The following is a 25092-nucleotide window of genomic DNA, read 5'->3' as shown; positions in this document are numbered from 1 at the left end:
AGCTGGGTGTCCTGCTGCTGCTAAGTCACTTCAGTCATGTCTGACTCTGTGCAACCCCATAGACGGCAGCCCACCAGGCTCCCTGGGATTCTCCAGGCAAGAACACTGGAGTGGGTTGCCATTTCCTTCTCCAATGCATGAAAGTGAAAAGTGAAAATGAAGTCGCTCCAGTCATGTCCAACCCTTCGCAACCCCATGGACTGCAGCCCACCAGGCTCCTCTGTCCATGGGATTTTCGAGGCAAGAGTACTGGAGTGGGTTGCCATTGCCTTCTCCGAGGGTGTCCTACTAGTCAACCCAATTCTGTCACTGTCTACCTGGAGGTGACCCCAGATTCCATAGCTTAAGGGCTCAGTGCCGCAAGACTACCCCCAACCTCCAGTCCAGGTCATCACCTGTACTTCTGATTGTCTAGCTAAAAATCAGAGGGTTTCATAATCCTTCCCACCTTGGGTTTGATGAATTTACTAGAACAGTTCATAGAACTCAGTGCCTGTGTGCATGCTCAGTCGCTTCAGTCGTGTCCCACTCTTTGCAACCCCATGGACTGTAGCCCACCAGGCTCCTCTGTCCTTGGGATTTCCCAGGCAACAATACTTGAGTGGGTTGCCATGCCTTCCTCCAGGGGATCTTCCCAACCCAAGGATTGAACCCAGGTCTCCTGAGTCTCCTGCATTGTGGGCCGATTCTTTACCTCTAAGCCACCTGGGAAGCCCTTTTATTTACTAGAACTCTGGTGTATTATAAAAGGATGCAACTCAGGATCAGCCAGATGGAAGAGATAGCTAGGGTGAGGTATGGGGAACAGGCATGGAGCTCCCATGCCCTCTCTACATCTACAGGTATTCACTAACCTGGAAGCTCTCCAAACCCTGTCCTTTTGGGTTTTAATGAAGGCCTCTTTACACAGGCATGGCTGATGAAATCATTTGCCATTGGCAGTGGATTAAACTTCCAGCCCCCTCCCCTCCCCTGAGGCTGGGGGAGGGGACCAAAAATTCCAACCCTCTAATCACATGGTGATTTCTTCTGGCAGTCAGCCCCCATCCTTAGTTGTGGTCCAAGAGTCACCTCATTCATATAACAAAAGACCCCCCTTTTTTTTCCTTTTGCTCTCACCACTTAGAAAATTCCGTGGGGTTTAGGAGCTCTGTGCCGGAGATGGGAACGGAGATCAGGTATACATTTCTTATTATAGATCACAATATCACAGGTGAACGTACCTCTAACCAGGGCATGGGGATCAAGACGAGGGAACCATTGAGAGGAGGGTGCAGTGAGAGTGGTTAGGCTCTTTTCTCATTGTGAGGCATCTTGGTTGCCTACTGGGACTTGTTCCATCTTTACTGCAGAAAGGTAGGGAATGTTGAGATTCACCCTCTTGTCCAGTTCAGTATTTAAACAGAAACAAATGTGGTTGATATCAGGCTAACTTGTCATCTTCATTGTTGCCCAGGGAAGAATAATTCTGGCTGATCATAGAATCACATAGAGAAATTTTAAAAGCTAACCCTCGTGTTTTTTCCCAGAGACATAGGTGATTCTATTATGTAGCCACCTAGCCGTGCTCTTTGAAAAACATTGGGTGTAAACAGTTTACGCTGTTTATTTTAATCATAAAAAGTTTTTTCCTCTAAAAATTTTGAAAAACTTAAGTGGATTTTTAAAATTTGGCAGTCCCACCAGCCTTGAGATAGATGCTAGGCACAGCCACCTTGATGCAGGCTCACTGTATCTGTCTGTCTGTACCCTGTGACTGTGAATGAACAGGAACTGAATCAATGTCATCTGTGGGTCCCCCAGAAGGTTTCTGTTGACCCACAGTCAGTGGGGATGGAGTCCTTGCAGGCTATTTTGTGCTGGGTAAGCAACCTTCCTTCCATGTGTCATTGTCTTAGATTCCTAGGACTACCACAAACTGGATGGCTTAAGGCAACATAAATGTATTCTTCTCTTATAGTTCAGGAAGCCAGAAGTCCAAAGTCAAGGCCCAGGCAGGGCTGATTCCTTCTGGGGAGTGCTGATGGGGAAACTGTCCCGTGCCTCTCTCCTGACCTCTGCTGACGCTGGTATCCCTTGGCTTGGCTTGTAGACACATCACTGTATCCTCAGCCACCCACTCACTGCCTTCACCTGGCCTTCTTGTCTGTGTCTGTGCCCTCACTTCTTATAAGAATACCAGTCATTGGATTTGGGATATCTCAAAATCCTATTTTCAATTAAGGTCACATCCTGAGATTCTAGATGGATATGAACAGGGAACATTATTTGATGAACTATTAGGGGACACTAAGAAGGGGGAGCTGCTTTGGCCTCCCACCCTAAACTTGGGATCCTCAAATATTCTCTGAGTCTCAGAACAAGAGAATGAACCATTGGCAATGGAGATACCATAGTCCTAGGTGGACACCTGCCCCATTGAGGAGTCCAGCTTTCACTGGTTGAACTGGCTGGTTCTAGAAGGGAGAGTTGAGAGAGGGGAGAACCAGTGCAGGGGTGGAGAAGGGGTAGCAGAAGATACAGAGAAGTCAGATCTGGTAGAATTTGAAACTCCAGGGACTGTTTCCATTGCTCATAGATTTCTTTAGCTCTTATTTTGTCCCTTGGTCTTCATTTAACATCTATAAAGGGTATGATGCCTGGCCATGATGAGGGCAAGGGACCACCCTGGTCCTTTTCTCTGACCACTTAGACACTGACTGTGCATTCAGGCATTTGGCTTAACAATGTGTGGATGAAGTCATTTCATGTGGATACTTCATGTGAAATCTATATTGTGTCCCTTGGGTAAAGAGCAAATCTCAGGAATTGTGTCTGTCTGTTATGCTCAAGTTGAGGCCAAAAATACCTATGGTTTGTGCTTGGATTATAGCCACACATGTCCCCAAGTGTCCTGTCTGCGTGGAAGTAAAGTCTTGCTCAGGCATTAAGATGTTCGTTGTTACACATATATCACCTTTTAGGCAATTAATATTATTTGATTAAATCAAATCTTGTTTGTATATGAATCATAAATATGTATACAATGCCAAAGAATGTTCAAATGACTGCACAATTGCGCTTATTTCACACACTAGCAAAGTAATGCTCAAAATTCTCCAAGCAAGGCTTCAACAGTATGTGAACCGAGAACTTCCAGATGTTCAAGCTGGATTTAGAAAAGGCAGAGGAACCAGAGATCAAATTGCCAACATCCGTTGCATAGAAAAAGCAATAGAATTCCAGCAAAAAACATCTACTTCTGTTTCACTGACTATGCTAAAGCCTTTGACTGTGGATCACAAGAAACTGGAAAATTCTTCAAGAGTTGGGAATACTTGACCACCTTACCTGCCTCCTAAGAAATCTGTATGCAGTTCAAGAAGCAACAGTTAGAACCGGACATGGAACAACTGGCTGGTTCTAAATTGAGAAAGGAATACATCAAGGCTGTATATTGTCACCTTGCTTATTTAATTTATATCCAGAGTACATCATGTGAAATGTTGGACTGAATGAAGCACAAGCTGGAATCAAGATTGCCGGGAGAATATCAATAACCTCAGATATGCAGATGACACCACCCTTATGGCAGAAAGTAAAGAGGAGCTGAAGAGCCTCTTGATGAAAGTGAAAGAGAAGAGTGAAAAAGTAGGCTTAAAACTCATCAAAAAACTAAGATCATGGCATCCGATCCCATCACTTCATGGCAAGTAGATAGGGAAACAATGGAAATAGTGACAGACTTTATTTTGGGGGGAGGGGTTCCAAAATCATTGCAGATGGTGACTGCTGCCATTAAATTAAAACATGCTTGCTCCTTGGAAGAAAAGTTATGACCAACCTAGATAGCGTATTAAAAAGCAGAGGCATTACTTTGCCAACAAAGGCCCATTTAGTCAAAGCTGTGGTTTTTCTAGTGGTCACGTATGGATGTGAGAATTGGACCATAAAGAAAGCTCAGTGCTGAAGAATTGATTCTTTTGAACTGTGGTGTTGAAGAAAACTCTTGAGAGTCCCTTGGGCAGCAAGGAGATCCAACCAGTCAATCCTAAAGGAAATCAGTCCTGAATATTCATTGGAAGGAGTGATGCTGAAGCTGAAGCTTTAATACTGTGGCCACCTGATTCAAAGAACTGACTCTTTGGAAAAGACCCTGATGCTGGGAAAGACTGAAGGCAGGAGGAAAAGGGGTGACAGGATGAGATGGTTGGATGGCATCACCAAATTGATGGACATGAATTTGAGCAAGCCCCAGGAGGTGGTGATGGACATGGCAGCCTGGCATGCTGCAGTCCATAGGGTTGGAGCGAGTCAGACACAACTGAGTGACTGAACTGAACTGATATGAGCTTACTGTTCAAAGAGGCCTTACTTTGAACATGTTTATGAATAAAACCATACTTTAAATGCTTTTGTATAACTATAAAGTTCATGTATCATAACAAGTTTGCTTTTTGGGAGTCCCTGCTTTTAAATGGCACCCCACTCCAGCACTCTTGCCTGGAAAATCCCATGGACGGAGGAGCCTGGTGGGCTGCAGTCCATGGGGTCGCTAAGAGTCGGACAAGACTCAGTGACTTCCCTTCCACTTTTCACTTTCATGCATTGGAGAAGGAAATGGCGACCCACTGCAGTGTTCTTGCCTGGAGAATCCCAGGGACAGGGGAGCCTGGTGGACTGCCATCTGTGGGGTCGCAGAGAATCGGACACGACTGAAGCGACTTAGCAGCAGCAGCAGCAGCAGCTGCTTTTAAAAGAGACTTGAAGCTCAGAGTTTCCAGTCTCAGTGCCACTAGACTGAGCTCTGTCCCTCTGCTGCATGTGGCCCACCATGCCACCCTCTGTGTTCTGCCTGGTTTTCTCCAGTGCAGTGAGCATGTGAGAGGAGCAGGACTGTACAGTGGAAAAGATCCAGAGGTCGGGGGTTTGAATCCTGATTCTCCACTTTTTCTGGCCTCATGAGTTTGGCCAGCATACGTATGTTTGCTGATCATCCGTTTTCTTATCAGTAAAATAAGGATAATAATAGGAACCTGATTGGATGGTGTGTTAATTTCCTAGAACTGCCATGAACTGCCATAAACCAAGCAGCTTAAAACAACACGTGTTCCCGTCACAGATCTAGAGGCTGGAAGCCCAGATCTGTGGGCTTCTACTACAGATCTGGTAGGTCTGTAAGTAAAATCTGTAATTAAAGTGTCGACAGGCCCATACTCTCCCCAAAGACTCTAGGGGAGAATTCTTACGTCTTCTAGATCCTGATGGTTGCCAGCATTCTTTGTTTAATGGCATCACATCTCCATTTCCGTCATCACATGGCCTTCTTCCTGTTTCCTCCATGTCTTCATCTCTCTCTCCTTGTAGGGACACCAGTCAGGAGCCTGGAGCCTGCAAAAGCCCTCTTTCCAAAGGTCAGGACTTCCCTGGTGGTCCAGTGGATAGGAATCCATTGTCTGCCAATGCCAGGCACAGGAGTTCAATCCCTAGTCTGGGAAGATTCCATATGCCAAGAGGCAACTAAGTCTGTATGCCACAATTACAGATCCCGGACCACAACCCCTGAAGCCCACACACCTAGAGCCAGTGCTCCACAGAAGAGGAGCCACAGCAGTGAGAAGCCCAGGCATCACAATGAAGAGTATCCCTTGCTCGCCGCAACTAGCGAAAGCAGCAAAGACCCGGTGCAACCAAAAGAGAGTTAAAAAACTAAAGCTTAAATAATTGTCACATTCTAGGGTTGGGCAGGGGGACATGGATTTTGTAGGGACATGATTCAAGCCAGTAGAGGTGCTTAGACTGAAATGAAAGCAATTCTTTAGAGCATCCAGGAAGGACTAGTATGTAGTAGAAACTCAATAAGTCCCAGGGAGCCATTTCTTTAAAATATGGACTTGATCCCTTTGCCCTACAGCCTCATCACTCCTTTCTCTTTTTGGTTATGCTGGGCCACCCTCATCTCTCTTTCTTACCATCTTTTGGGGGCTGTTTCTCCAGGAATCTGGCGACCAGCTTCTGTTTTTCCTTTCTGCCATCATGGTGGAAACTCTGACATTCATCTAAATGACCCACCCAATAACCTGCCTCTGGTCTATAGTGCTCTGCTCTGGACCTTACCCTTATCTGCCCCGATCCCATGGTCATTTCAAATTTCTGTTCACTGGCACCTCCCGTCCTCCTGACCCTGGAATCTCTGCTTTCTGTCTTCCCAGTCTCCAGGCATGGATCAAGCTACCCACCCTCTGCTCCCATCCTACCTAATGCTTCTGGTGAAAAATCATACGACTGCTAAATGGTTTCTTTATGGAGTTATAATTCTTACTCTCAGCTGGACCTTCAGGGCTGCTTGAAAACCCCTTTACTCATTTCAGCTGGGTTTCCTTTCTCATTCCCCCAGGAGCTATTGGGAACATTTGCTACTGGGAACATTATTCAAGCTCCTTAGCCCCCCACTGACTCAGCCTCCTTTACCGCCTGCCTCCCCGAGCAAACAGAAGCTATAAAATATGAATTGACGTCTTCTCCACTACTGTGACTCTGATCACCTTCCTCTTCCTCCCTTCTGTCTTAACACGACTCTAATTCACAGATCAGCCTTCTGCCTGAGTTGAATCCTCTCTTCTGCCCCCTCCATCCTTATATTTTTCATTCCTCCTTTCTCCATGGACCTCTGTGCTTGCCTCAGTCTGTAAACACACTAAAATCTTGCTCATCCTGAAAAGTGCATCCATTTTCTTTAAATTGAACTGCTTTTAGCTTTCTTCTCTTGAGAGAACCAAGTATAACTTTATGTTTCTTAGCTTCTCTGTGCCCGTTTCCTCATCTGTAAAGTGAATATTATTGTTAATATTATTGTTAATATTAAATTGTGTTTATATTCTTAGGTCATGTTGAAAACTGAAAGTGTTAGTTGCTCAGCTCGGTTCAGTTCAGTCGCTCAGTCGTGTCCAACTCTTTGCGACCCCATGAATCGCAGCCCGCCAGGCCTCCCTGCTGCTGCTGCTGCCACTGCTAAGTTGCTTCAGTCGTGTCCAATTCTGTGCGACCCCATAGATGGCAGCCCATGAGGCTCCCCCATCCCTGGGATTCTCCAGGCAAGAACACCAGAGTGGGTTGCCATTTCCTTCTCCAATGTATGAAAGTGAAAAGTGAAAGTGAAGTCACTCAGTCGTGTCCGACTCTTAGTGACTCCAAGGACTGCGGCCCATCAGGCTCCTCCGTCCATGGGATTTTCCAGGCAAGAGTACTGGAGTGGGGTGCCATTGCCTTCTCCGCCAGGCCTCCCTATCCATCATCAACTCCCGGAGTTCACTCAGACTCACGTCCATCGAGTCAGTGATGCCATCCAGCCATCTCATCTTCCATCGTCCCCTTCTCCTCCTGCCCCCAATCCATCCCAGCATCAGAGTCTTTTCCAGTCAGTCGTGTCCAACTCTGTGATCCCGTGGACTGTAAGCCATCAGGTTCCTCTGTCTATGGGATTCTCCAGGTAAGAATACTGTAGTGGGTAGCCATTCTGTTCTCCAGGGGATCTTCTTGATCCAGGGATTGAACCCACATCTCTCCCATTGCAGGCAGATTCTTTACCACCTGAGTCACTGGGAAGCATTTATGTAATATTGTGTAACATTGTATGTAATTGCAATTATGTAATAATAAGCAAGAACTATAGTACAGGGTGTATTCAGGCCAGGAAGCAACAGTTAGAACTGGACATGGAACAACAGACTGGTTCTAAATAGGAAAAGGAGTATGTCAAGGCTCCTTTTGTCACCCTGCTTATTTAACTTCTATGCAGAGTACATCATGAGACACGCTGGACTGGAAGAAACACAAGCTGGAATCAAGATTGCCGGGAGAAGTATCAATAACCTCAGATATGCAGATGACACCACCCTTATGGCAGAAAGTGAAGAGGAACTAAAAAGCCTCTTGATGAAAGTGAAAGAGGAGAGTGAAAAAGTTGGCTTAAATCTCAACATTCAGAAAACAAAGATCATGGCATCCAGTCCCATCACTTCATGGGATATAGATGGGGAAACAGTGGAAACAGTGTCAGACTTTATTTTGGGGGGCTCCAAAATCACTGCAGATGGTGATTGCAGCCATGAAATTAAAAGACGCTTACTCCTTGGAAGAAAAGTTATGAGCAACCTAGAGAGCATATTCAAAAGCAGAGGCATTACTTTGCCAACTAAGGTCCATCTAGTCAAGGCTATGGTTTTTCCAGTAGTCATGTATGGATGACTGGAAACATGTAGAGTTGGACTGTGAAGAAGGCTGAGCACTGAAGAATTGATGCTTTTGAACTGTGGTGTTGGAGAAGACTCTTGAGAGTCCCTTGGACTGCAAGGAGATCCAACCAGGCCATTCTGAAGGAGATCAGCCCTGGGATTTCTTTGGAAGGAATGATGCTAAAGCTGAAACTCCAGTACTTGGCCACCTCATGCAAACAGTTGACTCATTGGAAAAGACTGTGATGCTGGGAGGGATTGGGGGCAGGAGGAGAAGGGGCCGACAGAGGATGAGATGGCTGGATGGCATTACTGACTCGATGGATGTGAGTCTTGAGTGAACTCTGGGAGATGATGATGGACAGGGAGGCCTGGTGTGCTGTGATTTGTGGGGTCGCAAAGAGTCGGACACGACTGAGCAACTGAACTGAACTGAACTGATAGTACAGTTCGTAGAGCTATATGGTTTTAGCGCTTTGGGTAGTAATAGTATCCCCTGTGGGCTTTGATAGGATGCAGTTCACATCTCTGGCCAAGCACTGACAGATGATGAGGTAGTTATTGTGTGTGTTTCTGTCTTCAGAAGTATGTCAGTTTCTTCAGGGTCAACATTACTTCATGTCAATCTTTTTATCCCTAGGTTTGCATAGTAACACACACAGACACACATACTGGGTTGATATATGTAAATAAATGAGTGCCAGAGCCCAAATGAATTGGATGGAACCATCTTCAGGGTCAATATTACTTCATATCTGTCTTTTCATCCCTAGAGCTTTGCATAGTAGCACACACACACACTGGGTTGATGTATGTAAATAAAATAAATGAGTGCTTGAGCCCAATTGAATTGGATGGAACCATTTTTCTCCCTGAAGGATAAAATTGGTTTGATCTATTTCCAGGCTTTTGTCTGTTCCCATGAGACTGTTTTTACCTCATGTGACATGATTTTGAAGTATAGAATAATGTTTTTAACACTAGCTAGCGTAGTGTTCTTGCCTGGAGAATCCCAGGGACAGGGGAGCCTGGTGGGCTGCCGTCTATGGGGTCACATAGAGTCGGACACAACTGAAGTGACTTAGCAGCAGCAGCATAGTCAAAGGAGGGTATTTGATAGGAGCATGGAGCCTTTATGTACCTTTGGGTCTAAGACAAAGGCATCAAAGGAGGAGAGGTTAATCAGTACTGGCTCCCAAAGTAAAGGAAGAAAAACAAAGCTGGTGAAGCACCAGCTCTGAATTGAGCCCCTACCGTCTGGCAGCAGTGGGCCAAGGCCAAAGCTTTATGACAAACTAGACAGATGCTGGCCATTGCACTGGATTAAACTCATAGTCCAGTGGAGTTGACAGACCTTTAAAGATATTTTAGGAATGCTGTTTAATTGCAGTTGTGCCAAATACTATGGAAGAGAAGCACAGGGGAGCCCAGCAGGGGGAAGTGACCTGGTCCAGTGATGAGCAGTGAGTGAGGGGCGGGCGGAAATGAATAGGGTGATCTGTGAAGTGGGTCAGGTGGAGGGACCAGCCTGTTTCTGGATGGAGGTGTTTATGATAATGTGTTACGTCCATGTCATAGCATTCATCGTTTATGTGGAATCACATAACACAGTCTGTTAAAGGGAAGCTGACAGATTTCAGAGTGATTCGCAGACACACCATAACCTGCATGTGTGAATAATCTGACATAAAAATGTGGGGAGAGGGAAACTCATTTTAGAGGAACTTATGTTTTGGTCCGAAGTAACTAACGTTATATACAAGGCTCTTTATGATGCTGCTGGGCTTGTTAGACAGGAGGATGGTGAGATTTTAAAGTCCTGGTGTATTAGTAATTTCCTGGGTTTTCCATGGATGCTAAAAAGGACAGTCTTATAAGGCCTCACTTGGATCAGCTCACTATTTACACTCTCTTCTAAATACATCTTGCATTTTCAATTGTTGTGTCTTCTCTCCATTAATGTAAATATTGCTCATTACAGAGTCTAGTTTATCATCCAGTCAGATAGCCTTCCCGCCCCAGCTGAAAGTTGTCGCTCTCTTTTATTGGGCTGATTTCCAATTTTACTCCCTTTTTCACTCTGATGTTTTATTTCATATTGTTGGCATATTTCTCATATTGCTATATTTTGTTTCAACATATAGAAAATTCAGTAAAGACTATGCCAATCTTGTAAAAGAGTATGAATGATTGTTGTTTAGCGACTAAACAACTGCATTGTATAACCAGGTGGAATTCCTTCCAGTTTACTGATAGGAATTGAGAGACTCAGATGTCAGTGACCTGCTCCATACCACCTAAATGGGAGGTTTTGGTGCTGGAATACAAATACATGAATGTAAGATCTATAGAATGGAGAAGATCCCCTGGAGAAGGAAATGGCTACTCACTCCAGTATTCTTGCCTAGAGAATTCCATGGATAGAGAAGCTTGGCAGGCTGCAGTCCGTAGGGTCGCAAAGAGTTGCACGTGACTGAGCGATTAAGCACCTTAGCACACCTAGTAGGTATCTAATAATTACTGACTGGTATAGTCAATAGGGAAAAATATCATCTGGCTTGAAGTATGTCAGCTTCTTGTCCTCTTTCTTAAAATGGGAGCTATGTTCTTTTTTTTTCTTCTCGGCTGGTATGAATCTGAGGCCTTCCCAGTGGTGAAAACGGTGTCTCCTTTGTCTAATGTTCATTTTAGCCTAACTGATTGTTTTGGCAAAACAGTCTCCTTTCCATAAACTAGAGAGAGAAATGCCGTCTTTCCAAAGATAATCTCTCAAATAGACTTCTCCAGATGGCTGCTCAAGCTCCATCCAACGGGAGCTATGCAAGAGTTTGATCCTTAGGGTTTTCAGCATTTTTCCTAAAGGATGTCAAAGAAAGTTTCTCTTCCTGGATCACTCTGTGCCACTGGATTATTTTGGTTTGGGCTGGTGTATTCCAAAACTCAAATCTGCCCACTAGCCCGATGCCTGTGACCGCTCAGTTTCCACTGGTTTTTCAGTTCCCAGTGATTAAGCCAAAATAAAAGAAGGTGATGCCATGTCTGTCCAGGGGCAGACGCTGCCAGATGCCAAAGCCCAGTGTTCATCACGCATTTGACAGGGTTTCTGCTATCCTGGCAGGAGGCATGCTCGACTTTCAAAAGACCAAGCTTGAAGGAAAAGCTCTTAAGTAAGTGAGTGTCATTTGGAAATGATTTGATGAATAGGACAGTTACAGGCCAGCCATTGAAAATCCCCTAGGTGATATATTAGCAGGAATGTTTGGAGCCCACATGGAAGGTAAGGTCTGCCTTTCCCACATGCTGCCCTTCATAGCTGACACATTACACATGTCTCCGGAGCGTAACATATGGCTTCCTGAACTTGCAAATGGGGCCCAGCGTGCTCTGTTGAAATAGTGTCTGTTTAAACAGTCTCCTGGAGAAGTGAGCCACAGTCACTAAAATAGTTAATTTCATGTCTGCGAATGTCTTCTCTAGAGCCCTTTAAAATGTGTGTGTGTGTGTGTTTAAGGAGCATAGTAAAAAATTTGCAAATTTAAGGCATTGACTGCCTTTGAAGGGGTTGTGAACCATCCTAACTAATTTGTACATTTTGAAAGACTCAGAGCGTAAACGAAAAATGGAACAGCGCAGATCATCTAATTCAAGCCTAATCATAATCACCATTTTTTTTTTGGTGCCTTATATGTGCCAGGCCCTTTACATTAGGCTGAGCGGTGAAGAATCCTCCTGCCAGTGCAGGAGACATGGGTTCGACACCTGGGTTGGGAAGATCCCCTGGAGAAAGGAATGGCTCCCCACTCCAGTATTCTGGCCTGGAGAATCCCAGGGACGGGGGAGCCTGGTAGGCTATAGTCCATATGGTCATAAGTTGTTTAGCGACTAAACAGCTACACTGTATAACCAGGTAGAATTCCTTCCAGTTTACTGATAGGAATAGAGAGACTCAGATGTGAATGACCTGCTCGTACCACCTAAATGGGAGGTTTTGGTGCTGGAATTTCAACTCAGAAGCACTAAAAATGTGGAGCGTATCTTTCTCTATGCCAGGAATTCTTAATTTGGGCTTATGGATGGGCTTTGGGTGGGGATTTAAGCTGGAGAACCCCTCTTTTGAATGCAGACATTCGTGTGTTTGTGCATCATTCTGAGTAAAGTCCATATGTTTATCAGATTCTCCTGGAGGTTTGTGTGGCCTCCTAACAACTGTATTTTGACAGCAGGCTCTGTTCAGTGTAGAGACAAGAAGACAGCAAGTAAGAATGCAAACCTTCCAAAGGCATTTGATCTGGTGTTGGTTTGAGCAGAGAATGAACCACAAGTCTTCTTTCTAAACTCTGTGTGTGTGTGTGAAATAAATCACATCTAGAGAATGTAGCCTTTAGTGAACATCTGTGCATGCTGCCTGCTGTGTCTGACTGTGACCCCATGGACTGTTGCCCACCGGTCTCCTCTGTTCATGGGATTCTCCAGACAAAAGTACTGAAGTGAGTTGCCATGCCCTCCTCTGGGGAATCCTTCTGACCCAGGGATCTAACCTGTATGTCTCGCGTCTCTTACATCTCCTGCATTGACAGACGGGTCCTTCACCACTATCACCTGGGAAGCCCAGTGAACGTCTGCAGGAGGCACTGTAACCAGGTCAGGAAATGGAGCCAGACTCTAGAAGATGTCCCCTTCTTCAGATGCCATGCCTCTACCCAAACTACTGTCTTGACTTCTGTGGTATCCTTGTGCTTTTCTTTATGATTTTACCATCTTTATATATATGTACCGTTAAACAATATGGATCCAGGTTTCCTATTTTCATCTTTATACACATAGCACAGTCATACTATTGTGTTCTTTGGTGTCTTGCTTAGTTAGTTAGTGAAAGTTGCTGAGTTGTGTCCGACTCTTTGCGACCCCGTGGACTACACAGCCCATGGAATTCTCCAGGCCAGAATACTAGAGTGGGTAGCCTTTCCCTTTTCCAGGAGATCTTCCCAGCCCAGGGATCTAACCCAGGTCTCCCGCACTGCAGGCAGGATTTTACCAGCTGAGCCCCAAGGGAAGCTACCTTCACCAATACTGTTGTAACTGTCTGTCCATGTTGCTGCAGTAACAGTTTGTTCACTTCCATTGCAGTGCTGTATTCCATTGCTTGGTTATATTATAATTTATTTATCTTCTGTCATTGGATATTTTATTATTTGTAAATTTTGCCTATTATGAGCAATGCTTTCATTAACATGTTATACATGTCTTATACATGGGTTCCACATGCAACTCCTAGAGAAAGCCTAATATATTTATGAAGTTTTTTGTAGGAAGTGAAATACTTACTTCCATGAGGCGAAAGTGAAGAATTCTTCTCTTCTCCCATCCCTGTCCTTAACAACATTTTGTGGAGGAAGAAAATTCTGTCAAGTAAATTCTCTGCTTAGCCTTAGCAAGGGTTCTGGTTGTCCCCAAACTTGCAATCAGAGCAGTCGTTGAACCTGGATCAGTCCAGGGCTCTCTCCCCAGCCCTACTCCCCAGCTCACTGAGACCGGAACCTCCAGGATGGGGCCTGGGGGGAGTCTGTGTATTTAACCCGTTCCCAGACCATTCCCATGACTGGGAGACACTGGGTTTACCCTGGTGAATTGATAAGGCGTGGATCCTTGGTTGGGAAGAGATTTGGAGAAAGTGTATCTATGATTAAAATCTTGGAAAATTGGCCTTAGAAAGAAAAGTTGAGGGAGCTGGATTTGTTTAGCTTGTGTAAAAAAAAAAAATCTGAACCATGATTAAATAGGGTTTTTTTTGCAAAAGGGTGAAAGAGTTTTAGAAATGAAAAAAACATTTCCCAAGTCAGAGATTGTGGAAGAAACTCCTACTAAAATGAGCAGATATTGAGCATTTACTCGGCACCTCGGGGGTAAGAAATAAAGGCTGTTGTCAGTGCCTTGAGGGAGCTGGAGACAAAATGAGTACATGCTGAGCTGGTGCACAAAAGCCAGGACGTGATATTTCATTCAGTCTAGACTGCAGGCTCAGTGGAGGTGAGTGGGCGGGCCCTTGGGAGGAGAAGCCGAGAGAGAGGTCACCAGGAAAGGCTGGAAGTGCCTTCAGGGTGTGTGCTGGGCTTTAGAAGGCTGCCCCTCTGTGGGCGGAGGGATGGGATGACTGCACTCTGAAGCAGTGATGTCCATTTATTTTTTATTGTGATAACCCCAGTAAGAAATATATTTTATATCACTACCCACTACATACTTAAAAGTTTCATGGAATGTTTAGCCTTATTACGTATTATGCATGTGATGCTTAAAATTTCTCTCTCTCTCTCTCTATATATATATATTTTAATGTCGGGTTAACCCAGTACGAGGTTGAAAACACTGTTCTAAGGGGGCCAGGAGCCCAGTGTGAGGCAGAGCTGAGTCTACCCTGAGCCTGCCTTATTGGGATTGCCAGTAAGGGAGAGGGGTTCCATGGGAAGTGGTGAGAGAGGAATTGCTGATGTGATGGTGGGCTCCCAAAATCTTCCTCGATTCCAGAATGTGAGTGAATTACTTTGGAATGTTATGACAAAAGTTCACACTTTACCTATCATGGGTGTTGAGCCAATAGACACAACCAAGCCAGAGATCTGGAGAAGGAAGGATTAATTATTGAAGCAAGTAAGGGGAGCACTGGGAATCTCACCTAAACCAGTGCCTCCCCAACAGCAAAATGAAGGAAATTTTAAGCTAAGGGTACATCCATATTCCACTGGAAAAGACCCTGATGCTGGGAAAGACTGAGAGCAGGAGGAGAAAGGGACAGCAGAGGACCAGATGGTTGGATGGCATCACTGACTCATGAATTTGAGCGGACTTCAGGAGACAGTGGAGGACAGAGGAGCCTGGCGTGATGCAGTCCATGGAGTCACAAAGAATTGGACATGACCTAATGACTGAACAACAACATTCATATTCCTGCAGGGGCTTGAGCAGAGGAGAACTCAGCATAGAATTGGGGTGTAAAGGTAACAGAATCCGAGCTTTAGTTAGTTGAAGTCAGGAGGGTCAACATCATCATCCCATCCTCCACCTGGGTGGGGGCCTTAGTTCCTGCCGGTATGTGAGTCAGTTAGCTGCTCAGTCATGTCTGACTCTTTGCAACCCCATGAACTATAGCCCGCCAGGCTCCTCTGTCCATGGGCTTCTCCAGGCAAGAATATTGGAGTGGGTAGCCAGTCCCTTCTCAACCCAGGGATTGAACCTAGGTCTCCTGCATTGCAGGCAGATTCTTTACCGTCTGAGCCACCAGGGAAGCTCTTCTCAAAGATGTATTGTTACTATGTCTATCCCCTGAGGAGGAACTAGGACTCTGTCACTGCGTTATTGTTTGACTGCCTTTTTCTGTTTCTGCATTCCTTGTTTTCCCTGATTTCTGAGACTTGTTCAAGGGCAAGCACTGTGGCCAGACTCAGACCACAAAATGGCTTAGGACAGAGTGGCTTCTCTTTTGTCAAGAAATCCGTTCCTGATTTCTTTCTCCAGGGATCCCCTAACCTATCTGCCTACAATACCGGATATGAGAGTGGGGCGTTCTTCATATGAAGAAAGTTTTCCAACTTTCCTGACGACAATTGGGTGTCCAACAATTCAGTTCAGTTCTGACACTTATGCCCTGGAGTTAACATCTGATTCCACAGGTTAAAGGGCTCAATCCCACAAGACTGCCCCCACTTCAGATGCCAGATTCAAGTCCTCGGCCAACCATATGTCTCACTGACGAGCTGTAAAGTCCAAGCGTTCCCACAGCCCCTTGTCCAGGTTTGACAATTCACTAGAAATACCAGTCAGAACCCAGGAAGGCACTTCACTTTCCAGTGTCAGTTTATTATACATGATACAATTCAGAAATAGCCAGACAGAAGAAATGCTTGGGGCAAGGTATGGAGTGTGTGGGCGCCCAGCTCTTCATGGCTTCTGCAGCAAAACCACGCTCTCAGCACCTTTGTAACTGAGCAGGACGCCATGGGGCCTCCCAGGACAGACCCCTCCCTCGTATCCTCTGCTGCGGGTCCTCTCTGAAGTACCCAAATAATAGTGTCTCATACACATCTCCTGAGTTTTTCAGATGCTAGAAAACCACCACTAAATGGAAGAACTAGCTGATGATCAGGAACACGGAGCCCCCAGACCTTCTGGCCCCTGGGAACAGATGCTGTTAACCACCCATCGGCCGATCAGAGAATTGTGCAGGAGCCGATCACATACCCTGGAACGCCCCTTCCCTCACCTGACCTTTAGAAATGCTTTGCTGAAACCTTCAGGGAGTTCAGAGTTTTGGGAGGGGTGGCATAAGCCACCCTTTCTCCTTGCATCGCCCTGCAATAAACCATTCTCTGCGCCAGATTCCAACATTTCAGTTTCTTGGGCCTTGCTGTGTGTCGGGCACAGGAATGTGTGTCCGGTAACAGAGGCACATGTAACTAATTTTAGGGAGCCCCTGCAATCAGACTTTTCTCAACCAAAAGTTGAGTGCCTTAGTTGCACTGAGAAGGAAAATCCTTTCATGTGGCCTTTCTTTGCTTAAGTACTTTCAATCATGTCCTCTGGGATTTAATATCCTTTTGATCTTCCCAATCCAGTTTTAATTGGGTCAGTTTAAGTTAGGGAAGGATTTTAAAAGACAACACTAATAATGGAGCAGTTGGGATGATGTAGATAGGAATAACTGGTTGGAAATGTGCTTCAGTAAACGTTTTTTGTTCTGCTGTGGCTTGTAAAAAGCAGTCTGGAGGGAAGTAAGCCGCAATCCATTTCTCTTAGTGTTTGCTACATTTTGTCATTAAGTAAAGCCTGCAATTCTACTGACAACACTTGTACCACGGGCAGTGTATTTGCTCTGTTCCCCTTCAATCGGAAGCCTGATTTGTTTTTTATAAAGTAATTTTTTAAGATGTGAATTTATTATTATTACTTTTTTGGCCATGCCACGTGGCATGTGGGATCCTAGTTCTCTGACCGGGGATCAAACCCACACCCCCTGCCTTGAAAGTGGGGAGTCTTAACCACTAGACAACCGGCGAAGTCTCAGGAAACTTGATTTGTAATAAAAGATAAAACCAGTGTCTTCTCTGTGAGTAAATTGTAGGAGAATGGTGGATAATTTGGCCTAGACATGTTCTTTCTTTGCTAAACAATGTTTAGAAAGCCTATCCACTAGCTACTGGCACTTGATATCTAAAATTTTTGAAATTCAGGTCCTCAGTCTCACTGGCCACATTATCAGTGCTCAGTAGCCGCACGTAGCTAATGCGAGATTGGTGGTTGAGGCCAGATAGTTGTGTGTTGTGGGGAGAGGGGTATCCCGATCATTGTAAGGTATTTAGCATCACCCCAGCCTCTACCTACCAGATGCTGGTAGGACTCCCTAGTCATGACAATCAAAACTGCATGTCAGGATTGCCAAATGTCCCTTGAGGGGCAGTCACCCCTGGTTGAGAATCACTGGCCCAGTGGCTGCAGTTTTGGGACAGTTGCAGATAAAGAACATTTCCATCATCACAGACTGTGCAATTCTAGAATAATTCCTAGCAGAGTTTGGCTTTGGACATTTTCTAGATTAAACCTTTTAAGCTTTAGAGCAAGGACAGTGATCGTTCAGTTCAAAGCCTTGGGAAATGAGACATACACAGGTGTTGTGTTTTTTTTTTTTGGGGGGGGTGACTTAATATCTGAAGCATATAAGTACCCATGTGGTGTTCTGGATTTCATGCAGCCTAGAGGACAGATGCACTCTTTCTGTGTTCTTGAACTCAGTGATGGCAAGAAGAAGGAGGACTTCCCCTTCATGGGGAAAGGAGAGAGTCCTGAAAAATGGAAGATGTCCAGCCCTGAGACTCTCAGAGAAGGAAACTTCTGACTTGAGCCCTGGGATACCTCTTCCATGGCCTGTGGCTTTCTTGAAAGCCCTACCTCTAGGCTAGAGTTGAAAGGGGTGCTGGGGCCATCTGCTGGCCCCACCCTTGCTCTATGAGAGGCACAGTCTTACTGAGTTTTCTGGTTCCACGAGTGCAGAGAGATGCAAATTGTCCTGAGCCCATGGAAGACTGCAGTCCTAAAAGAATCCCTCCTGTTCCTTTTAAATCTCCAGTGTCTCCTCTACATTTTCTTGGAACTGGTCCATGGCAGAGTCTTTACTATGAATTGCCTGGTGATTCTTATTTTCAGGGTCACAGGAAAGCAGCCAGCCCTAGAGACCTGTCTGTAGAAAGTGTTGGGGAGAGAGGAAGATTCCCTTTTAGGGCAGAGGTGTCCATCCTTGGAGGCTCCAGAAAGTAGGCTTAGCAAGTGTGCGGTGGGGGTGTATCTGGAAAGCAGGCTGGGCTTGCAGTTTCCCAGGGGCTTTGAGGTATCCCAGGGTCCCTCCTCTGTGAACCCCACGTGCCTCACATGCCTCCTGTTGACTCTTCTTTCATCACGAGTTTGTTCTCTGCTCTAAAATCTTCAGTGGCTCACTGCTGCCTTTCCACGTTGGACACTTCTTAGTATCAAGATCTTCTCTGTCCCTTAATAAGATTAGAAATTAGTTTTTGTGCCGCCAAAAGCTTTCCTGTTACTGCCGTTTGCAGAATTATTCTCTCGGAGCTGAGGGTCCGTGGTGGTGGAAGCTTTGCTCGGGGCCATTTGATGTGTAATAGCTCGTTCAGGAAGAAGTTTTGTTTCTGGTGATATTCTGTTGCGTTGGAAGCCTAGACAACTACTTAAAACCAGCATACAACTCGAAACTGCAGTAAATGGGCCGGGAGAAGTGACAGCAAAAGTAGATAGGGGGGTTGCCTGTGTAAATCCTCAGGCTGCCTTGGGCTGGTGGCTGGTTGGTCCTGTCCCTTTATGGGCCCAGTGAGCTATGGACCAGGTCAAAGGTCAGTGTTCTGCAGTGCGAGCTGTCAAGTTTAGCCACAAATAAGCTAATGTGTAAACTGGCCTCTTGGTCTTTGAAAGTTGCTTCATCTTCCCCATTTCAGTTGAAAGAAATTGCTTTGTTGCAGAGTTTGGTGACCGGCTGCTATTTCATTGAACTGTGGATGTTTTCTTTTGGGAAACCAGCCTTTTTAGGTGTCTCCATGGTGAAGGGAAAGGTATTTTTAAAGTTGCCCATTGCTGGGCAGGTTCTCATTTGAGTGACGGGGAGGGTGGAGAGCGGGGACGTTCCAGATCCTGAAGGCAGGATAGCCGTGGCTGCTGTCACTTACTGGCTCTACGTGTCCCTTTGCTCCACAGACCAACGAGTGGAACAAGAATGATGACCGACTGCTGCAGGCCGTGGAGAATGGAGATGCCGAGAAGGTGGCCTCGCTGCTGGGCAAGAAGGGGGCCAGCGCCACCAAGCATGACAGCGAGGGCAAGACCGCGTAAGTTAACGAGATTGGCTTCTGACAGCCACGTCTGGGTTCTCAGCTTGTTCTCTGAAGTTCTCAGGATCCCTAGGGAAACTTTGCAAGAGCATCTAGTACTGCCCCCACCGCCCACCCCTTGTTAAAATATGTAAGAGGATATTTTAGTCTAGTTCCTCTCGGAGTTCCAAGTAACACATTTGAGTTTTGCCTTGAATGGTTACATTTGTTCCTGGTGTAACCAAAGATTTTGCCAGAGAACAAATAGCAACCAGCCTTGTAACCAACTAACTGATAGGTGGGAAATGAATCTGATCCCAGATTAGAAACAGCGTAAAAGAGAAAGTTTTTTTTTTTTTTCCATAACCTTGAAACCTTATTATTTATAGTATTTGTTGTTCAGTTGCTCAATCGTGTCCGACTCTTTGCGACCCCATGGACTGCAGCACGCCAGGCTTCCCTGTCCTTCACCATCTCCTGGAGCTTGCTCCGACTCATGTCCATTGAGTCAGTGATGCCATCCAACCATCTCTTCCTCTGTCCTTCCTTACGCTGGTCATCTTACAGAGAGGTTATTGAGTTTAGATTTCTAATCTGGACTTTTATCAGCGAGGATTGTGTAGTCCTCGCACCTCAATTTCTTCACTATACAGTGGAGATGACAGTATTCAACCTCTAGGGTAGTTATGAGAATAAAACAAGATACTGACATTGGTTGGGTGACCCCAGAAGCAGGCTATGAGGTGTGGATTTGAGTGCAAGAAGTTTTTATAGCCCGTGATCTCAGCAAGTGGACAGTAAGGGAATGAAGCCTCTATAGCATGTTATTGACAGGTTACTGCTATGAGTAACTGAGACTCATTCCCCCTAAGGACCTCTGGGAATCTGTCTAGACTTAGAGTAGGGGTTGGCCGACTATGGCCCAACTGTCTGCCTTTGTAAATCAGGTTTTGTTAGAATGCAGCCACACCTATTCATTTAGCATTGTTCATGGCTGCTTCTGCACTGCAAAGGCAGATGTGAGTCTTAAGACAAGGACTGTGTGGCCCACAAAGCCTAACAATTTAACTAGTTTGCTTACCCCAGGTTTAAAGTATGCTTCAGAGTTGTCCCAGTACTCTTGCCTAGAAAATTCCATGGATGGAAGAGCCTGGTGGGCTACAGTCCATGGGGTCGCAAAGAGTCGGACACAACTGAGTGACTTCACTCACTCACTCACTCACTCGGAGTTGTCCCACCCAAGAGGTAAGGAACCTGGGGTATCTATTCCTGATCTCCTGACTCTGCAAGGTTGAGTGCCTTTGCTAGGGGCGATAATGCTCACGGCCAGAACACCGCTAAAAGGATGAAGGAGGGGCACCTGCAGCCATAGGTGCCAGGTGTAAAAAGCTGCACAGTGCCCAGCCCACAGTAAGCATTTGATAAAGCCAGCTCCCTTCCTTTCTTGTCCTAGATTACTGTTGCTCTCCTAGGGTGCTCTTATTTCTATTTTTTTTCAACTTTGTTTTTGATCCTGCTACACTTCTTGTGGGATCTTAGTTCCCCAGCCAGGGGTTAAACTCATGTCCCTTGCACTGAAAGATTCTTAACCACAAGACTGCCAGGGAAGTCCACCCTGGGGTGCTTTTTAAAATATGAATGTCATGCCCACCCTGATGTTCTGAATCATTTGGTCTAGGCAGAGGACCAGGAATCCATATTTTAAAAAGTATCCCATGTAGATTCAACCAGAGAGAACCATTCTCCGGAAAATAGATTGAGTGTAGATTGAAACATAGATATCAAGAATAAATGGCAAATTGTCAGGGAAAATTGTCCCATTTTAGTGTTATGCTGTGTGCTAAGTTGCTTCACTAGTGTCTGACTCTTTGCAACCCCATAGACTGTAGCCCACCAGGCTCCTCTGTCCGTGGGATTCTCCAGGCAGAATACGGGAGCAGGTTGCCATGCCCTCCTCCAGGAGATCTTCCTGACCCAGGGATCAAACCCACATCTCTTAAGTCTCTTACATTTGCAGGCATGTTCTTTACCACTAGCACCACCTGGGAAGCCCCAAATTAACCTCTCTTCCCAGCACCCATAGAAAAGGATGATCCCATAGAGGAGACCCCAACTCTGTGGATTGACAGCCATAAGGAAGCTCAAAGGGCTAAGCTTTCTGTAGGAACCAGGCTAGCCAGCACATAAAGAGGAGAGGGTACATGTTCTCACACAGGTCAGGGTCTGGTTCTGTAGGAGATGGGCTTGTCCTTTCAGCCAGTCACCGTAAGTTGAACTCCACCCCCCCAGCCTCAGCTTGACTTCTTGGCAGAGGCCTGTCTCAGGTGTGGGCACAAGGGAGCCCTGGGAGCCCTGACTTGCTAGTCAGGGTAGTAGGCTGGCTTTGGGTGTTGGCTAATGTTTTGTTGCATCAGTTGCCTACTCAACCTTATGTAACTGTTAGTTCTTACGTCTCTTGCACTCTAGACTATAACTTCCTTGCTAGAAGGGACTGTGACCTTACAGTTCCCAGCTGGAATTGTCTAGCCAGCGGCTTGGTTTATAGTATTCTTTTTAAAATAATTTTATTTATTTTTGGCTGCATAGGATCTTCATTGCTGCACAGGCTTTCTGTAGTTGTGGTGAGCAGAGACCACTTTCTGTTGTGGTATATATGCTTTTCATTGTGGTGGTTTCTCTTGTTGTGGAGTACAGGCTCTAGATGCAAGGGCTCAGAATTTGCGGCTCACAGTCTCTAGAGCACAGGCTCAGTAGTTGTGGTGCAGGGCCTTAGTTCCTCTGGCATGTAGGATCTTCCCAGACCAGGGTTCGAACCTGTGTCCCCTGCATTGGCGAATTCTTAACCATTGGACCACCAGGGAAGTTCTTTCGTAGATGGCCAATAAATATTTGTTGGATGAGTTAATTAACCTTTTCTTGTGATGCTACATTTGGAGTTCACACTCTCTGAGCTACAGTGGCAGAGGCCACCCTCCTAAGCCTGTTCTGAGATTTTTAGCAGTAGGCCTGGTGCTTTTGTATTACTCCGCGTACCGCCATACAACTTTCTAGGCTCCTCCTCCTCCCAATCTGGCTCTGCAGATGTCTGCACAAGACAACCTTTATAGCCATCCCAGAGAAAGAGAAGGGAACTGTTCATGATAGTTTTTTCCAAGACAATACTCACTAAAAAAAAAGAAAATTTAGATTAGCAGCTTTGCCATAATTATGATCACCTTGATCAATCTGTGCCTTTTGTTAACAAGATATTCATTATGTATAGAACAGATGGTCAAATTTATTTTCTCTTATCTCTCTTTTTTAATTGTAAAATATACACATCATAAAACTTACCAGTTTAACCATTTTAAAGTATCCATTTTAGTGGCATTAAGTACATTCACAATGTTGTACAGCCATCATCATCTAGTTCCAGAAAGTTTTCATCACCCCGAAAGGAAACCCACACCCATTAAACAGTGACACTCCTTAACTTCCCCTCCCACTCTTCCTGGCGACCACTAATCTGCTTTGTGTCATTATGAATCAGCCTATTCTAGATATTTCATACAAACGGAATCATACTATATGAGGCCCTTTGTCTCTGGCTTCTTTCAGCTTAATGTTTTCAAGGTTCATCCTCATTGTAGCATGAATCACTAGTTCATTCTGTTCTTTTCAACTGGAAATGCACACAGCAGTTATAAAAAAAATCACCACCTTCATTTAAAAGATGATAAAACTAAGGTCCACGTGATGGATCTCTCCCTGAATTAACCCTGAGCCATTTCTAACATCTCTGCCTTTGCACTTACAAGCCACCATTTTTCCCGTCAGTGACACCTAGGTAGAAAACTAGAGAGACTCTATGCAAAAGGAAGAGAGGAGGTAATTAATTTTTCCATGCAAGATTTTTCATAAGACATCATCTGCTAACATTAAACTTTTCTGGTTGGACTGTTCCTTTTGATTTTTAAAGTTACTAACTGATAATGGTAAGAATTTAGTTTTCAAAGCCACTGTAGAATTAAACCTATCTGGCTTCATATTTTCTTTCAAATCTAATGGTCTTAGTGTTGAGAAGGAAGGGGGAGGGGTGCTGTGGGGTTAGAAATCATCACTCTTGTCCCTTTGTTCTGTGTGTGTTAGTCACTCAGTTGTGACTAATTCTTTGCAACCCCATGAACGGTAGCCCTCCAGGCTCCTCTGTCCATGGTATTCTCCAGGCAAGGATACTGGAGTGAGTAGCTGTTCTCTTCTCCAGGGGATCTTCCTGACCCAGAGATGACACCCAGGTCTCTTGAATTGCAGGCAGATTCTTTACTGTCTGAGCCACTAGGAAAGCCTGTCCCTTTGGTACCACGTAATTCTGCAAGGCCAAGTGTCTGCTGTAACAGTGAGCCCCAAGCAGCATTGTTCCCTTGGTTTCAGCATTCTTACCTTGCAAGTCTACACTTCTGGCTTTGGGTTAGTCTAATCTGTGCATTCCTGCCTGCGTGTATGTGCATGCCCCTCAAGCTGTGGAAACTTTGCTATTCTTGTTCCTGTTCTTTCCACGTGCATCTGGTTTGGTGTCAGGGGAATGGGGAACTCCCTAGGAGCAGTGCTGAATTCAGGGCAGGCCAGTGCAGAGTGTTCCTCCCTTAAGAACTCTGGCTCCATCGGCCCCCTGGAGCTTGCAGGGCCTGCATTTGTTGGAGGATGTGTATAGAATGGTTTGCATTTGTCTCCCAAGGGTAAGACTAGATCACATACCTGGAAGTTAGGTCCTTGACAGGACTTGGCCTCGTTCTCTGCCCACTCATTAGGGTTTACCCTTTGATTTATGCACATCTCCATATCAAAATGAATTTGGAGGCCTGTCTTCTAAGGAGCTTTTGTGATAACCCATTTTGTCATCTTGCTCAGTGATGCATAGGGTTTTCCTATTGCCTAACAGCCTGGAGTCCTGACTTTGGCTTTCAAGGGCCTCTTGGTGGCCCTGCCCTTGTTTTGCTGTTTTCTTACTTGTTTCTTCTGCTGGAGGTGGCACTGTCTGCTCCCTGCCTTCTTCTCCTGTGAGACCATCTAGGTGTTTGCCCCAGGTTCTCTAGTCCAGAATGCCTTCCTCCCTGGTATTCTCAGTCTTTTTTAAAAAATTTTATCTTCTCTTTGAGTTACTAGAATCTTGATTGAAAAACTTGATGTAGAAAAGTCTCTACAGCTTAAATATGATCTGTATTTTTTTTGGCCATGCCATGTGGATGCAGGATATTACTTCCCTGACCAGGGATTGAACCTGTGCCTCCTGCATTGGAAGTGCAGAGTCCTAACCACTGGATTGCTAGGGAAGCCCCAAGATCTGTGTTTTCTGAATGACTCAAATCCCTTACAACATGGAAGCTCTGTGAGGACAGGGATCCTATGATTTCAGTGGTGCTGTTGGTTTCTCCCACTGTTCCAGGCATATAAGAGGCACTTGGCTGCTATTTGTGTAAGGGAACTTTTCAGCATGGTTCTAATGGAGAAAACACTCTTTTTGCTGGTACTGTCTCATGGGTAAA

The 25092-nt window shown here is 45.3% G+C and overlaps 1 protein-coding gene across 19 annotated transcripts in view; it reads left to right on the top strand.

The window, feature by feature from the left end:
* The window catches only part of RAI14 (retinoic acid induced 14), a 163562-nt gene that overhangs the window by 82698 nt on the left and 55772 nt on the right, over positions 1 to 25092 (top strand). For 17 of the 19 annotated variants that reach the window (XM_069555846.1, XM_069555842.1, XM_069555837.1 and 14 more), the window contains exon 3: positions 19458 to 19588. In XM_069555846.1, coding sequence (XP_069411947.1) covers positions 19458 to 19588 — 131 coding nt within the window. Of the gene's footprint in view, positions 1 to 19125; positions 19316 to 19457; positions 19589 to 25092 lie in introns of those variants that run through there. The other 2 variants (XM_069555830.1, XM_069555831.1) reach the window with 2 other exon arrangements.

Source organism: Ovis canadensis, chromosome 16 (assembly GCF_042477335.2).
Source record: "Ovis canadensis isolate MfBH-ARS-UI-01 breed Bighorn chromosome 16, ARS-UI_OviCan_v2, whole genome shotgun sequence".
NCBI lineage: Eukaryota > Metazoa > Chordata > Mammalia > Artiodactyla > Bovidae > Ovis > Ovis canadensis.
Note: the sequence above shows the minus strand (reverse complement) of the source record. Positions and strands in the feature narration are given on the sequence as shown.